The sequence below is a fragment of the Filicampus tigris genome, chromosome 7 (genome assembly GCF_054856515.1).
Source record: "Filicampus tigris isolate MCC_2025a chromosome 7, RoL_Ftig_1.0, whole genome shotgun sequence".
NCBI classification, from domain to species: Eukaryota; Metazoa; Chordata; class Actinopteri; order Syngnathiformes; family Syngnathidae; genus Filicampus; species Filicampus tigris.
In genome coordinates, this window is record NC_141223.1 from 4,985,093 (window position 1) to 5,002,232 (window position 17,140).

The following is a 17,140-nucleotide window of genomic DNA, read 5'->3' on the forward strand; positions in this document are numbered from 1 at the left end:
TGAGACATTCTAAGCGGTTAGCAAATTTAAAATGTGACCTGTTACTGTGGCGAAAACAATTGAATACAAAAGGTGCAAACAAAAACATTTTTATTAAATCATGTTTTATATAGTTCATATTCCATATAATTTTCCCAGCATCTTTCATAATAGTGAAATCTAATTCAGCCCAGCTTTTACCGGCTATTTACAAGTATAACTTTCGCCATAGGGAAAACACACATGTAAAATTATTCATGTCTTCCAGTGTCACCATCGCGCACTTTGAGACATTTTGTGTTGGGCTCCAACATGATTTCAAACCTATTTGCTGCAGGGGTTATTAGCATGACAACTAGCGCTTTAGCTTTGCGCTTCCAACCACTTGGAACGGGAACAAAACCCGGCAAATCTAAGTACACGTCGAATATTTTTGCACGATGGCCAAATGTGATGTTTCGTAACCTCCCTAAAGGTAAGTACATGGTCCCAATAAAACATAAATGCACACGAAACATGAGAGGTTACAAGCAACAAGTCGCCAACAACAAAAAAAAAAAGTTTACATACACGATAGTTAACGTAATGTACATTTTTTTTTTTATTCAAAAAAAAAAAAAAAAAAGGGGGGGGCTGATCTGTATTGTCACAAATCACAACTTGGAGAGCATAGCATGTAGTACTTAAGTGCCATGTTAAACACAGCTTGGATTCTTGTTGAGGTTCACAGTGCTTGTAGCAACAAAATAATCCAAAACATTCTTTTTTTTAGTCAAATGACATATTTACATTCCAAATGTCTCACTTCATTACTTAATTTGACTGCATTTTTAATAATCTCATCCAATAGTTGGATCCATTTAATGTTTAATGTTTTTCATCCGATGTTCCGCTGCTTCAATTTATCCAAATTTCACATAATTTGTATGCCCATTATTTAGTGACTACAAATGTCGCTCTACGGAAGTGACAAGCAGGAGAATTAAACGCTCTTCTTGTGTTATCGGTGAAGGTACGTAATTACCTTGCGTATTCAGTTTTGTTGACATTTTTGTTTAGTGGTGTGCCGTGAGATTCGATTCTAAAATGTAAAATGTCTGACTTGGCTCAATCAAGGTTGGGAAACAATGGTTTAGTGTAAACACGTGGCTTCATGAGCCAACACAAAAGCTGTCGAGCAGTTGAGTGTGCGAAATTAAGGTACCTAGCCTTAGCGGACAGCAGGGGGCGGTATTGCCGCACACAAAAGTCCTCGAGGACGGCAGCGCCTCACACCACGGAGTCCAGTCCACAATTTGAATGCGGCAGAAGAGCACGAGTGTGCCGGGCGGAGGGGCGGGTTTTCTGTTGACTCCCATTCTCAACCTGCTGCTTATGGCGGGTCGAGTCGCGTCGAGCCCTGTCATTGGTCCACCGCAGCGGGCGCTTCCTGTCCCTGACGTGAAGCGGTAAACGTGACAAGTCAGGGTGCCGAGTTCGATCCACTGAGCCCTCCTTGGCGGTCGGCGCGGCGGTCTAGTGCGGAGGGGCGTCGCTGAGCCGCTTCAGGCGAGCTTCAGAGTGCTGATGGGAAAGGAGGGCATGGTCACCATGGTGACGGGGTTGAGGACAGTCTGGCCCACCAGCTGCGGGTGGTGGGCCACCACCGTCTGTTTGCCCACGATGGCGGCGCCGGCGGGGGGTTGGCCGGCGGCGCCGTTGACGTGGCCCAGAGTGTGCGCGATGTGGCTGATCAAAGCCGGCTGCGTGACGGCCACGGGTTGGGGGTACAGGGTGGGGAGGTGGGGGCTCAGGTGGGCCACCGGGTGCACGGTGATGTGGCCGATGGGCGGCTGCCCGGGCGCCAGCTGGGCGATGTGTTTGGGCCCCCCCGCCTGGATGACGTGGTTGACCGCTTGGATGACGGACGGGTGCGAGGCCGACGCGTGGGCGATGACGGTGGGGTGCAAGGTGGGCTGGCCGGGGGGCTTGGGCGGCGGCTGCAGCGCCGACACGTGATGGGCGATGAAGGAAGGGGCGGGGGCGGTCACAGTCAAGGAGTGGGCGGCCGACGGCTGGTGGACGTTCTCGGTTTTGTGGGCCTGAGGGGCGGCGGGCGACTCGCTCGGGCCTCGCGCCGTCACTTCCTCGTCCTCGTCCTCGTCGTCCATCACCTCTTCGCCTTCTGCAAGCGCACGCAAACGTCACTTGACCGCCTCGTCAACATACACATCCCATGTATTTATTATTTTATTTTTTTACAAACGAGCAATAAACTATCAGATTTACTGTACAGCTCAAAAATCGACACTGCGCCCTCCATATGGATGGATGTCGGCTTTTCAGTTCGTCTCAATTACATTCAGGCTCTCGTTCTCATCCGCATCTAATCGCTAGCAGGGCGCTCGAACTACTTCCTGCTTTTGTGTCTAAGAATCATGGGATATGTAGTCCCATTGGCCTCATGCTGCGGTGAGACTCAACATAAGTTTGCAACGTTACTTACAACGCGGAATTACATTGCAAGAACCGAGAGGTCGACGTTAATTGCCACAAGCGACAAGAAAAACTGTTTGCGACTGTTGAAACGGTGGCGAAAAACCTTGAGGGAGAAAAAAGAAAAAAAAATCAACATGATCTAGCCATGCGCAAACAATCACCGCTTAGCGACATACGGGCTTAAACGATACCAAATTAACAATAATTGGTTAGTAAACAGTAATCGGCGGGTGTGGTAATACACTTTTATGCCAAATAATTTTATCCGATTAATCGATGGAACAATCTACTCTAAAAATCTTCGATAGTGACAGCCCTTGACACCGATATCTGCACCACAATAACGATATCATGCTAGTTAGCCTGTCGACACTTGCGCTAACGAATCCGTTGCTCTCACGCTAACCGTTTTCCGCTAACTTTGTTTTCACCCTCTTTGCGAGGCGCGGGGGGGGGGCATCAAAACGCCGGCGCGAGTCCTCGTGAGCGCCTCCGTCGCGCAAGCTCACAAATTGTCGTGCGCCGCGTAGCCGTTTTGTGCCCACCTGAGGCGGTGGAAGTGGAGGCCTGGTCCTCCTCAGGCTGCGCCGTCTGCCGCAGGACGCGCTCGATCTCCACCACGTCCATCCACTGGCTCAGCTCGTTCTTCAGCTCCTCCAAGTGCTGCTGCGTGGCGATCTTCTCGCGGGCCAGGCGCTCCATGTCGTGCTCGTACTCTTTCTCTTTGCGCTTCAGCGTCTGCGGGCGACCACAAAAAAAAACCACAACAAAAAAACATGAGGGCCGGTGAAACTGATTTCGAACGTTTTCAAATTTGCAGTTATTGTTCATGTTGCCGCTTGAAATGTTCGTCACAGTGTTTTTGATATCTGCATATTAAGTGCAGTGGATATCAAAAGTCTACACACCCTTGTTCATAGGTGTAAATCAGTGAAAATCAAACAACAGATTTGTTTGCACAAGTGTGCACACCCTCGTACGAGGCTGTGTTCAGGCTTAACCAATCACATTCTCAGAACACACATATATATATATATATGTAGCGCCAAAGTTCAGATGTTCTAGGAGGCTTTTCCTGCTTTCTAGCGCAAGTCTGGAGTTTTTATGCTAACACTGATCGCTATTTGCAACTGTTGATACAAGCCCTCTCTTTTGCTACGATGGCCAATAAGTTCAAACTTCATTGCCCGAAAACACATCGTTCGGGTAACATTTCAAGCTTGATTTTCACAAAACCCGTCCGGGCTTTCCATCTGGCCAGCCTAGCCCACAGCCCGGACGTATGAGGAGGACTGAAGAATGTTGTCGCATGTAGTAAACATCCAGTCCCTGCCATAAAATTCCTGCAACTCCTTCAATGTCGACGTCTGCTTCTTGGCAGCCTGCCCGACGAGTTGTCTTGGAAAGGTGGAAGTTCTTGTGTCACTGTTGCGCCAGATTTTCTCCACTTGTTGATGACCGTCTTTACTGGTCAATTTAATAGCGGGGAAAATCTTTTGGACCATTCGAGTAATGGTGTTGAGGATGTTCTTGTGCTGCAAGATGCCAGTTCAAAAAGTTTATTTTGACTTCACCTCTCCCCCCCCCCCCTCTCAATTGAGTTTCACAGGTTACATTAATAGTGGAGATTCGTTTTTTCACGTAACAAAAAGCTGGCATTAAGTACGGAGTTTTTTTTCCATCCACTGAAAAGAGTCATATCATAAAGTGTCGGGAACCCTTTGCAAATGGAATTTGTGAACGCGAGTGATTGTTATGAAGCCGCTTTGGTTGTAGAGCAAAAGCACGCAGGCGAGACGAGGCGTGGAAGGAAGGTGGGCGGGGCTTCCAGGCAATGACTCTGTGACCCAGTTTCCCCCTGAGCCGCAGGTCAGCTGACACGCAGCTCAACACACTTCCTAAATCAAAGTTCAAAACCCGCCGAGCAAAGAGCAAAGAGCGGCTGAACGCAAAAACACGGCCGCATGCATGTTGTTTGGTTATTTCGGCTCATTTAAATCCGCGTGCCGCGAATGGGAACGCGCGGCGTGAAGTCGAGTTCCAGCGAGCCAATGAGTCAGGATCATAAAAGCGTTTCCTGATCGGGCGGACTTCCTGCTTGTGTTAACTCGGCGCGGCCGCGCGCGCGCGCACGTCGGCCTAATGTGCCCGTCCCCGCGCGTGTGTGCGTGTGTGTGTGTGTTTAAAGGGCACGCTTTGTCAAGCGCCGCACATACGACACATGACTACGTGAGAAAAAGGCGGGCACCTGTCCCCTATCTTATCCTGGATTAGCGGCGCCTTCCGCCCCGTGGGAGACACAACGCAGCCCAACCACCTAACTGCAAAGCCCACCAAATCACCAGAATTCAACTCGATTTTACCGCGCGGGAGGCGGCATACAAATGTTGAGCTCCAACCACAGTCATGAAAAACTTAAGGCGGGAGACAACCCAAACAGATTTGTTTCAAGAATACGTTCCCCCAGCAGGCCCACTCGAAACACGGCTTTCTGATTATTGTTGCGTTTGTGGAAATGTGAGTTAATCCACCCCTTTTTAGCCATCTCAGGGGGCGGCCATTTTGTCACTTCTGTCGACTGAAGATGACATCACAGCTAGTCAGGGCTCAGCTTATCAATCACGGCTCATCTTCAGAAAACAGGTCAGCCGTGATTGGTCGTTACCTAAGCCCTGATGCGTTGTCATTTTCAGTCGACAGAAGTGACAAAATGGCCGCCCTGTGAGCTAGCTAAAAACGTATGAATTAACTCTTATCCCGCAAACGCAGTATTTGCCTTGTTTCAACTAGTGGGCCTGCATAGAACATAATCGTGAAAAAAAGTATGTTTGGGTTGACTTCCGCTTTAAGCTAACTGAGCACTAAGCAAATGTTTGAACTTTTCTTTCACTTTTGTACATGTTTTGAATAGCATCCGCACAAAAACACCAAACTAGAGTCATCACAATAAACACGTTGAATCAATGCTGCTCTAACACTGCCCAAAACAGAGCATTACTTCATATGAAACATTTTGCAAACAGCGTTTTGACGCATATGAACAAGCAAAAATGCCTACACAGCGCAACATGTGACCGAGCGCCACCCAATCCCGGGTGCAGCTCGCCTCTAGCTCAAAAAGTCAGCGGCTCCAGCTCAACCGTGACACCAACGCGGGCAAGTGCACTCACTACCATGAGGACATCATGTGACGCGAGAAGCCCTCCTTTCCAACGAGCACACAATGACAGCATCCCTTGTCATCGCTGGTTGTCAAGGAAACGGCTCAAAGGTTTCCTCGGCAACCGAGATCATTCACAGCGTCGGACGAGACGCGAGGTGTTTCTAAACTGACGCTTGAGTCCATCACAATATAGAACGACGGAAAGACTTTGTACAACAACTGACACGAGGACGCACACCCTCCTCTCGTCTCGCGGCAAACAAACGAGAGGGGGCCAGGAGAAATGAGCGACGGAATGGCCGAGGTGCTCCACAAACACAGAGAGACCCCGATGAACTGCTGCGTTGTGTGTGCACGTGGGTGGGGGTAGGGGGGGGGGGGACGACAACAAACGCGGCCGTCCCCGTAGAAACGCAACCCGAGAAGCAGATGGCTCCCACATGGCGTCCCGCTTATCGCTGACGCCGGGACATCGGGTTCTAACTTCCAAGCACCTTTTGTTTCCTTACACATGACTGACACCACGTCCCCCCCATCCCCACCCCCCGCCACACAATTCCTGCGAGATAAGACCCCGACTTCAACCTTGTTTGCGTGGTAATCTCGATCAGCACAGAAATCCGACGCATTGAGCGCGTGGGCGTGCGTAAGGTAAACACTGGTCAAGCTGGCTGTCACAAGCAATGAGTGGGGTGGGGGGGGTGGGTGGGTGGAGGGGGGTGGAATTTCAGCGCACATGGCCCAACAGAGGGGGGGAGGGGCATGCGGTCTACTCCCTGACTCACTTGCGCAGCAGTTGAGGACAAGCTGTACTGTGTGTACCGCGCCGTCTTAAAGGGCCAGCAGAGCGTGAGGCCACGTTGCCAACACGCCGCTAAAGCCGGATGCGTGCTCGATCTCTCCGCCCGGGCTTCAGGTCTTGTGACTGTGTGCTGAGCGTAAAGCCTCATCTGGCCCTACCTTCCAGCTGGAGCGGAGCACGTCGCGTGGTGCCTGACAGCTCACAAGTACAGCTTTGTGTGCGCGTGTGTGTATGGGGGGGGGGAAATCACCTTTTTGTTCTCCTTGCACAGTGCGTAAAAGAGCACCCCTGTTGAAATGTCTCTAAATGCTTCTTGTGACATACAAAAATGCGCCCCCCCCCCCCACCAAAAAAAAAAGGGTTCACCATGAACGAAAAACGACATATTTAAAACACCAACACAACACAACAAAGCGCTTTTCGGAACATTTTACATAAAACAATAATACAACAGAATACATAAGATGAAACATTGATGGAGGAGGGGAAAGCGGGCCCCGTGTTTACCGCAGCTGGCAGCTCAAACTGCGAGTACTCCCGAGTGCCGCCTGGCCTGCTGCAGCGGCAGGGGGGGGCGGGGGGAGCAGCAGTGGCGGGTGACGTCACGCCACTCGAGCTAGCCATGTGCTCACTGCTCATGTGGCCTTAAAAGCTCAGAGAGGCCCGCGAGGGAGGGGCGGAGCATGTGGGAGGGCTATAGTGCTGCATAAGAGATTAGTTTTCAGTCTCGACGGGCACGCCTATACGTTTTTCTCGCTACATACGCAGCCATTGACACATGTCCGACATTCATAAAAGACAAAGTGACGGATTTTGACCAGAGCTGCCGAATGTCCCCGCAACGAGTAGGTCAACACGGCATTCAGCAAAAGCTCATTTTGGCCAGAAATGTCAAAAAAAATCATTTCCTCGCAGATGTCATGATTAACCGTTCACACTTGTTCTTCTTGCTTTTGTAAGTCGACAACGAGATGATGACTAACTAGGACAAAGAATGAAGAATGCCACACTAATTGACTTAAAAATGCATGTCAAGCAAGTTGATGCGCCACAAAGATCTTAAAAACAACAAAAATGCCTCCTCTTGTTGGTGAACAGGCAACAGCGCATATGCTCAACTTTAAGCCTCTTAAGTCAAACCTCACCTGTACTCCCTTTTGGGACATGACCACGGAGTAGGAAAATTCCCAGACTAGTCAGTGCGCATTTACAGTGCCTCAGCTTAGTCATTATGTTATTGTTGTAAGAATGTTACAACAAACATTCACACTTACTTGGCAACGACATTATTATTGACATAAAATGACCTCTCAGTGCGCATGGAGACATTACAAAAAAAAAAAAAAAAATCTGTGAGTCATATTTTTGGCCGCCCTCACTATTTTGTTATGAATGGGTGTTGCTACAATGTTGACAAGAGGAGGCTGGTCACCCTCCACCAGCGGAAGGGGGATTGGGTAAAAAGCTCTGCACCTACCCTGACCTACTTTCCCCTCTGTATTATTGACGGCCGAGACTGCAGCTAGTCAGCATCGAGTGTACGGGCCTCTTCGGCATCTAGCACCAAAAAGTGAAAGACGGTTATTTTCCAGGGGCCCTCGGGAAGGACGTTATTCTGCATCGAACTAGCAAAACACGCAAATTAAAAAAACAAGGCACTGAATGTGGGAGCGCAAAGCCGTCGCGTCCGCACGCGCCGCCATAGCCTTCACATGTAAATGTGTGTATATATGTTTTTTTAGTCTTTGCACTGAAAGGGCCTGCACTTTACTTTTTGTTGCAGTAGTTGTAATGACAATAAATTTGAATCTCAAACTGAATGTATGGGAACAGCTTTATGTCCTGAAACATTTCCACTGTCTGAAGACAGAGCCAGATTGTGTTGTTGTTGTTATTGCGAGGAAAAAACTAAAGTGTGTCAAACAGGAGAAGAGCATGTGTCTCAGGCTCAAATGTAATGTTTGCATCATTTTTTTGTTTTTTTTTTACATGTACATGTGAATTTCAAGTGACACATATCCACTGCAACTGTTTACTACACTCCCAGAACGAGCCGACGTCCTAATTGCATGTAAACAACAAATACATTTAGAGTAAACATATTCAAAGTTGAATAACAATTGGCACAGCCTGACTCTTACGCCTCATTAATCTAAATGAGGCTTATCGAATCATCGACGCACCTCTAATTTAAAATATTCCGACAATAATTATCTAAGCTTCTGCTGACGTTGGAAGACGCCTGATCCGAAGATATCTGATTACATGCATTTTTTTTTCTATTAGTGCTTCCACGACACGTAACTGAATAGTGCCACTCAAGAAAAAAAAACTTAACTGTCTTGTAATATAAAGCCAGTCAAATACATAAAAAAAATAATTAAAATAAATAAATAAATAAATAAATAGTTTAGACAGACTTTTTAATAGAGTTCTTGTATTTGGTATGGCCAGATTGGTATGTGTAATTAAATGTCCGGTGAGTTGAATTCCAACTGCAAATTGGAAATAAACATTACAGATTATTTAAAAAAAAAAAAAAAAAAAAAGTAGGTAGCAAATACAGTGCTTTGAGTCTATTTAGAGACCGGAAAAAAGTTGTGATGTTTTTTCAGTAATGGTGAGGGTCAACATGCCTGCACACACACAAAAAAAAAAAAAGACAGAAAGAGTTGGTCTAGTTCACAAACATTCTAAGAATGCAGTGTGCACATTTGAGCTTTTATGGTAATGACAAAGTATGTGACACCGGTTACAAATTTTGTGTTAAACGTGACTTTTGTTGCTTGCTTGCTTGCTTGCTTTAAAGCTCAAGTCAGTGGTCGTCTTTGAACCACCTACTTGGAATGACTTTTGTGTGGCGAATTACGTTGCGTTTAATCTGGACAAAGCGTGGATCAATCACTCCTTCTCTCGGAGCCACTTCCAGATGTTTTCGGATCATTTTGCGATCCTTAATCTGTCTTTTTGTCAGTCTCCCGGCTGTAAACTTGCTTTGAGATTGCGTGCCTGTGCAAAGAATGGTGGCGGACATATTACAGGCTCGGTGTCATCATGTACACTAGGTGCTTAAACCTTTGAGCGCGGACTGTAAATTTAACAGGAAGATGACACATGATGTTTTGGGTGCGTTTTGTGTGTAAACGAGTGGCAATGACCTCTCTTTAAAAAAAATATAAATAAATAAAAAAAAAAGGCCGACAAGCATTGCAGCAGTAATTTTCAGAAGAGGAAAGGAGAGAATCAACAATACGTGTAGGAAATGGCTGTAAGAATGTAAACATGCTAGTCGCACTTTAATCCAGTGCTAAAACATTCAAAGTAGAAGTTGACCCCCAAATTTTCTTGACAAGAATATGTTTTATGCAGGCCCACTAGTTAAAAAAAGTTTTCTGATACATATTGCGTTTGTGGAATAAGAGTTAATCCACCCGTTTTTAGCCACCTAAGTAGGCGGCCATTTTGCCACTTCTATCGACTGAAAATGACATCACAGTTGCTCAGGTAGCGGCCAATCGCAGCTCACCTGTTTTCTGAAGCTGAGACGTGATTGGTCGTTACCTGAGCCCTGAGAAACTCTGATGTCATTTTCAGTCGACAGAAGTGACAAAATAGCTAAAAACGGGTGAATTTTGCTGCTTAAAGCGGAAGTCAACCCAAACATATTTTTTTCAAGAATATGTTCCCAGCAGCGCCACTAGTTGAAACACAGCATTGCGATTAATTTTGCGTTTTGGGAATATAAGTTAAGCAGCAAAATGCACTCGTTTTTAGCCAATCACGGCTCAGATTCAGAAAACAGGTCAGCCGCGATTGGTCGTTGTGAGCAGTTGTGATGTCATTTTCAGTGGACAGAAGACAAAATGGCCGCCCCCAGAGATGGCTAAAAACGAGTGGATTAACACTTGTTGCACAAACGCAAAATGAATCCGAATGCTGTGTTTCAACTAGTGGGCCTGCTGGGAACATATTCTTGACAAAAATATGTTTGGGTTGACTTCCGCTTTAACTCATCTTCCAACAAAATGCGATCTTAATCCCAAAGTTTAGAATAGTGAAGGCACGGCGAACATATTATTGCGAAGAATTTCTTGGGGTTGACTTCCCTTTTAAGTTATTTATCTTCTTTCCGGTTCAATGTATGCAATTCTATGGCCATTTGAAATACGTCCAGTGGTGGGTATTCGAAATAGCCACTCAAAACTATCTCCTACTAATCTTGACACACGCCACGCTACAATGCCTTTTGAGTTCCAAAAAGTGCAAATAGTGACGCAATCGAGAGCCATTTTGCATTCCGAAAGCCGTCACAACAGGATCCCAATCAAATGTCAACCCGCTTCCTACCTGGATGTATCTCAGAGCACTTCTCAGCACACTTAGGTTGGAGGTCTTCTTTTCATCGATGTTGGGGATGTTCTTTTTCAGGGTCTCAAAGCACTCTTTCAAGTGGGCTCGTCTGATGGACACGTGACACACACAGCACATCGGTGAGCTTTTTTTTTTGGAGGGTTTACATTCCGCAGTCATATTTCTAAATAAGAGGCTTCATTTTTGGAGAGGAGCTTGAACCCACCTGTTTTTTTCGAGCTTGTTATGCACTTCTCTTGTACCAGCCCTGTAGGAGCAGAGACCAGAACAGATTCAGATTTGGGGATTCAAACACAACTAGGGTCATTTGAGACACACACGTGGTCATGATGTATTCATGACGATGCAATGCTGTCCGGTGGGAAGTAAAATAAGAGTGGAAACTAAAATCAAATGATCTATAATATGGTCAACGTTTTCAAGTGAAAGGCTAAAATCGTTGAACCGCCGCGGTGGGTGATACTAACGCAGACCTCAGCTCGATGCGCTAAAAGGATTTAATAACCGTGTGCAACCCCCCCCCAAAAAAAAAAATTCTTGACAAGAATATGTTCTATGCGCCTTCACTAGGTCCAAACACGGCATTCTGATTAATATTGTGTTTGTGGAATATGAGTTAAGTAGTGAAATCCATCTCAGGGGGCGGCCATTTTGGCACTTGCTGTCGACTGAAAATGACATCACAGTTGCTCAGGGGTTCTGGCAATGACCAATCATGACTCAGCTTCAGAAAACAGGTGAGCCGCGATTGGCCGTTACCTGAGCAACTGTGATGTCATTTTCATTTGACAGAAGTGACAAAATGGCCGCCCCCTGAGCTAGCTAAAAACGGGTGGATTTTGCTGCTTAAGTCGTCGTCCACAAATGCAATATTAATCAGAATACCGTGTTTAGACGAGTGAGGGCGCATAGAACATATTATTGTAAAGAATTTTGGGGAGTTCTTTTCACTTTTCGTGACAAGTAAGAATGTTAAGAAGTGACATAAGTACAACAATTCAACCCATTGTGCATATGTTGAATTAAGATTGTTTTTAGGTTTTACCGATGGCAGCGGTTAACATCACTAAGGAAGTTCAAATGTGACTTTAAAAGCTCAAATTTGATTTTGGAATTGTATTTCATTATTTTCAATGAGAAAATCATTTAAAATTCAAACATATTACAACTAGTTCCTCTTGAGCAAGGCACCAACCCCCGCTGGCACCCTGCCGGGCACGCACAACAATAAATTAAAATCTTAAATCCATTTTGACCAGCGTCCCAGAACAGACTGTATTGCCGGTCTCAATATTAAAGTCCGTCTCCTATTTGGAGGCGTGCAGAAGACGTTTGACAACACAGAGGCATTCTCATTTCTCACCACGAACAAGTTGAATGTCCTTTTGTAGATATGTGATCGTCTTACCCCCCGGGTCGTTTCTTTTGGTCGAGCAGGCGTCCGTCGTCGGGAGGGCTCGCCCGACTGCCGGGGCCGTTCACCAAGGGGGCTGGCTGCAGGGACTGGGGGGGCACCGCAGGCTGATGGGGGGGCGAGACGATGGAACCCGGATAGCGCTGAAGGAGCTGTTGGTGCGTCTGCTGCTGCTGCTGCTGCTGCTGCTGCGTGTTAGCGCCGTTGCTTTGCGGGAGGAGCTGCGTCGGGTGGTGTTGATGGTTCTGCGGGGGCGGTTTGGGATTCGGGTCGTCCGGTTTAGGTTGGGGAGAACGCGGCGGAGCTACGACACTTTGTTCCTGAGGAGAAGGAGGCTCCCTTTTTGGGGAGGCGAGAGGGGGAGCAGCAGGGTGGGAGAGCAAGGCCACAGGGAGAGAAGGGGGGCCCGGCGGGTTGGGTTTGACAACCGGGATGGGGATGACCGCGATGGGCATGGAGGGGGGGGGCAGGGAAGGCGGTATGGAGGCCGGGGGGCGCTCCTCGGCTTTGAAAACATTGTTGATGTGGCCTCTGCAGTTGTACTTGCTCACATCGGCGAGTCTTTGCTCTGTCAGCAGATCCAGACGCAGCTTCTCTCTCAGTTCATCCTCTGCGGACAACATCCAACACAAGACTTCCCGTTACATGCGATCAACGACATTCGATCGAGCGCCTCAAAAAGTGGACCCACGACGTGTTTGCTAGCGGTCTGCGGAAAAGCATCCGACCATCCGTTTTCTGCACTCTTTGTCCTCATTAGGGTCGCAGGTAGGGCTGCTTGATTATAAAAAAAAAAAAAAATACTAATCATTGTTATTTTGGTGATAATTGGAATCAGGATTATTCAAACGATGATTTATTTTTGGGTTCAAAACAAGAAAATGTTTAAACATAAAAAAATATCAAGGCAAATTTGACAAAATCGATAAAATTATATATATTTTTTTTTAAAGTGCAAATGTATAAATTCAAGTATGATTTCCTTGTGTAAACAAACAGTGCATTGGATATAAATTATTTTAATAATCGTTTTTTTTATGATTATGCCGATTTTTGTCATCGTGGAGTGTAATAATCGCAACTGTAACTGAATTTCGTTTAATTGCGCAGCCCTAGTCGCAGGTGAGCTGGAGACTATCTCCGCTGATTTTGGGCACGACTTTTGCACACCCTGGATTGGTCAAAGCACACACGGTCACAGGGTAGTTCATTCACATTCCGTTTTATGGACTGCGCCAGGCTGGGAGTAGCCCGAGAAAAACCAAACAAGCACAGAGAAAACATAAAAAGCCGAGATTGGAACCCGCGACTCTCCGGCAGTCTGCTGAAATCCTCCGACACAATTATCGCCCGCCGGGCCTACACAAAATACCATTAGCCGTAATCGCCTTATTTTGACATCGCAAAGCAGTTAAGTGAAAATCAAAGTCCGTACTGCAGCTGCAGGTGAATTAACGAGTTGAGCTCACGTGATTAGTATTGAGAGACGGTGAAGTAATTTGTACGATTAAAAAAACAGATGAATGAATTGATGACTGCCACGCTCCACTAAGCAGTGTTGTGTCGGGTGTTTTGAAGCCACCGTGAGAAGCAGAAAAACTGCAAAACTGGAACACACACACATACTTGCGTGGCATGTGTTTCTGCATGCAAAGTTTAAGCTGCAAATATTAAATGTAGGACCATCCAATCCTGCGCAAGTCCTCGGTGACACATGGATCTTGTTGCGATGGCATCTGTGACGTCATTCGCGGGACACGGCGACAAATCGTCACATTCCGATCGCCGCATCTACTCGGGATTTTGCATCTGGTCAAAGCCCAAAAATGAGCGCCGTGAAACTAAAAATGCACTTTGCATGGTTAGAACTTAGCTTTGAGTGCTACGCAGTAAAAGGTCTGATGCCAAATGTTTCTACAGGCCGCAAACTACGAGTGAAACCATACGAAGGCCTTTGCAAACAAGGGATATTACATAACTGCAGCACATAACAAAACTGGCCTAGTTGCCTACATGCAGTGACCTGATGCACGGCAGCTAAGAGCAGCAGCAGCAGCAGCAGGAGGAGGAGGAGGAGGAAAACATCCAACCAAATTGAGCAATGTGGGGGAGGAGCCACGTGGAAGAAGTGGAGCACTCACTCCAAGGCTGTTCTAAAGACGGTAAACATCTCCCAACAGGCAACACCAGTCTTTCCCAACTCGTTCAACAATGGCACATATTCCACACCAGAAAAATCTCACAGCACAACACCAAATTGAAATGTCACAAAAAGAATATATACATCAATGGTGCCAGGCCAAACGTGGTCCATTTGATTATTATTTATACGTATGGCTGCATCAAGCCGAAAACTATGACACAGTTTACTTAATGTCATATTTTTTTCCCAAATCCATACGACTGCTCAATCCACATGTGTGGGTGTTATTTTTACAAATTATTGGACAATGTAAAGTACTGAATATGGAATGCTCTCTTTGACGAGGCATTGCTGATGGTTGAGCTAACCGTGCCGTTTATGGGGTCTAGAAAAAGTGACGGTTTTGCAGGTACGATGATAACACCAGCGATGTCCATCCATGAAAAATTAAATGCTCTTACATTAGATGGCAGAACGTACAATTAACTCATGTATCCACTTGTTGCCACTCATACAACAGAAAAATTGCTTTGAGTGGACCAATTGATGGGTTTTGCGAGTTGCGAGTTTGAGGTATGACCTTGTAACGTCCAAATTCAAAGGTACCACTGGATATCCTTTTGGCAACATTTTTGTTCAGTGGTGTATCGTTAATTGTTTATGTTCCCTTGTCCAATACAGGTTGAAGATAAACCGGGCTAATGTGATAGACAGGCAGCAAAACAAAAGGAGCCTTATTAGCGTATCATCAGAATAGGAGATAGTATTATTTCCACTAATATAAAAATATATACATTTATTTAAATCAATATTACGATACAATAAAGTCCTCTAGCTATGCATGTGGCTTCACGTCTACGTGTGGTAGTGAGTCATCTTCTGTTCATAAACAATCTTCGGGAGGGGTTGCACGGCGCGCACGTGGTGAAAGGGGCGTGTCCGGGTGGCACACGTCATCGGCGGACCGCGCTCTCGGGAGACTATTTTTATTTCCCCAACATACAAGCAAGCAAAGGCTGCAGCCTGTGGCGCGCAGCGTGCTTTTAAAGCCCGCGTCTACGCCGTGAGTGACAGGCGGCGCAGTTAAACACCGCGGAGGGAAACCTGACAGGAAAACCACATGTGAGCCACGCGACGTCGGGGTATTAAAACACTGACACCGCCCATTCTCACGATCACCCCGACGGTGAAGTCAGAAAAACCCAACGCGTCCACATATTCGCACGCATACACTCAAATATACTACGCGTGCATAAACACAAAAAGAAAACAAAAACAGTGCACCCCAGCATTATTCGGCATTCACGCATCAGCGGTGATGGCCAAGAGAGTTAATCGTCAAAACAAACTTGAAGGTGTAGCTCACGTGGTGGACCAAGTTAAACCAAAAAGAAACAATATACGACAGCAAAGAGACAACACTTACCACGTGCTCTCTGTTGTTGCTGGGCTTGCAATTCCAAAAACTTGGCAGCTTCCAGAAGCGTTTCGATGCTCATTTCTGGCCGCTTGGAAAGACTCCCAGTCCAAAAGCAAACAAAAAAAAAGCAGGGGCTGGGGGTGGGCGATGTAAGCGAATGCGACAAAAGCCTGTTGAAGGATAAAGTCAAGCGAGAGTGAGCGAGCGAGCGAGATCCCCGCGCTAAGGAGGGCAGGAGCGGGGTAACCTGACCGGACACCCCCTTGAGTGCAAACTAGTGGCTAGAAGTTGCGAACAAGATGGCGCTCAAAGTAGTAGGAACAAATAAGGTTTGTGAATCACGCAGCGGCGAGTAACCGCCCACACACAGCAACGCCACGGGGAGCCGTCAAAAACACGGAGCGTGGGGTCACTGGACGGGATCGATGACGATGACAAACGTCCACAAATTAAAATATGAGCACAAATGTCACACAAGCACAGAGTTCTAAGCATTGGCTTTAGCTACATGCTAACGAAAGTTGTGGCACGTACTCTACAAATAATTTAAAGCGACTATTCGTGGAAGGAAATTTACATGAGCGCAAATATGACAAGTAAAAGGGACTAAAAGTATTTTAAAAACATTAACGGGGGTTTTGCCACGTGCTCGACGAAGCTTTTCAAGTCAAAGAATAGTAAGTGCCATAGCTTGTTGTGGGGTTTCACGCAAAAGGCTTTGTAGCGACTATTTTGTAAACGTTATTGTTAGAATTCCAAATCCTTTGACAAAATATTGCGACAACGCGCCGTCAAAAAGTTGTGTCAAAAACGTGTACCTGTACCACACTCGGGGAAACTCGCGTAACGCTTGATGGTGTTCATGTAACTATGGTGACGTAGTCGGCGCTTTTGCCGGCTCGAGCGCGTCAAAATGCTTTCTTGTTTGATGTTTCAATGACGGATTCATTAAAAAAAAAAAAAAAAAAAAATTTTTTTGCTCCGTTTCTCGTCTACAAAGAAAAAGAGTGAAGTGTAACGCGGAACCTCTGAATGCAGAACGCAATGGGAATTTAACACGTATGATGGTCACGTTTGCATGACGTCACTTTCATAGAGGAAAAAGGACAGGTTTACACATAATTGGAAATAATTTGGTGCCAATCATAAGATGCAAAGAAAGGGGGGAAAGTCATGACACATTGGGAAATATGCTCCCTCTTGTGGAAGGCCGAAGCGCTGCTGCATCTGTAGAATTGTTTTTTTTTCTATACTGTTCATATTTCACGTTTTCTTTACATTCGCTACACGCAACACACACAGGGAAATCCAATCCACACACACGCACTAATGCTGGGGTCACCAGCCCCCAAGGCCCACATGAGTAGCCC

General features: G+C 46.4%; 1 protein-coding gene across 1 annotated transcript; it reads right to left on the bottom strand.

The window, feature by feature from the left end:
• Positions 1-73: 73 nt before the first annotated feature.
• Positions 74-16,625, bottom strand: mnta (MAX network transcriptional repressor a). Its single transcript, XM_086036497.1, has 6 exons — positions 15,777-16,625; positions 12,202-12,817; positions 10,999-11,040; positions 10,770-10,881; positions 3,003-3,195; positions 74-2,143 (listed from the first exon to the last, which is right to left on the bottom strand). Exons 1-6 carry the CDS (start codon positions 15,847-15,849, stop codon positions 1,524-1,526), a joined length of 1,656 nt encoding a protein of 551 aa, XP_085892623.1. The 5' UTR covers positions 15,850-16,625; the 3' UTR covers positions 74-1,523.
• Positions 16,626-17,140: the final 515 nt, after the last annotated feature.

Coding starts and splice junctions, on each gene's coding strand:
- mnta (XM_086036497.1), bottom strand. CDS start 15,849: ATGAGCATCGAAACGCTTCTGGAAGCTGCCAAGTTTTTGGAATTGCAA. Junction 11,041..12,201: donor CAAAAGAAACGACCCGGGGG/GTAAGACGATCA, acceptor CTGCTCCTACAG/GGCTGGTACAAGAGAAGTGC. Junction 2,144..3,002: donor CTCCACTTCCACCGCCTCAG/GTGGGCACAAAA, acceptor GTGCGCTTGCAG/AAGGCGAAGAGGTGATGGAC.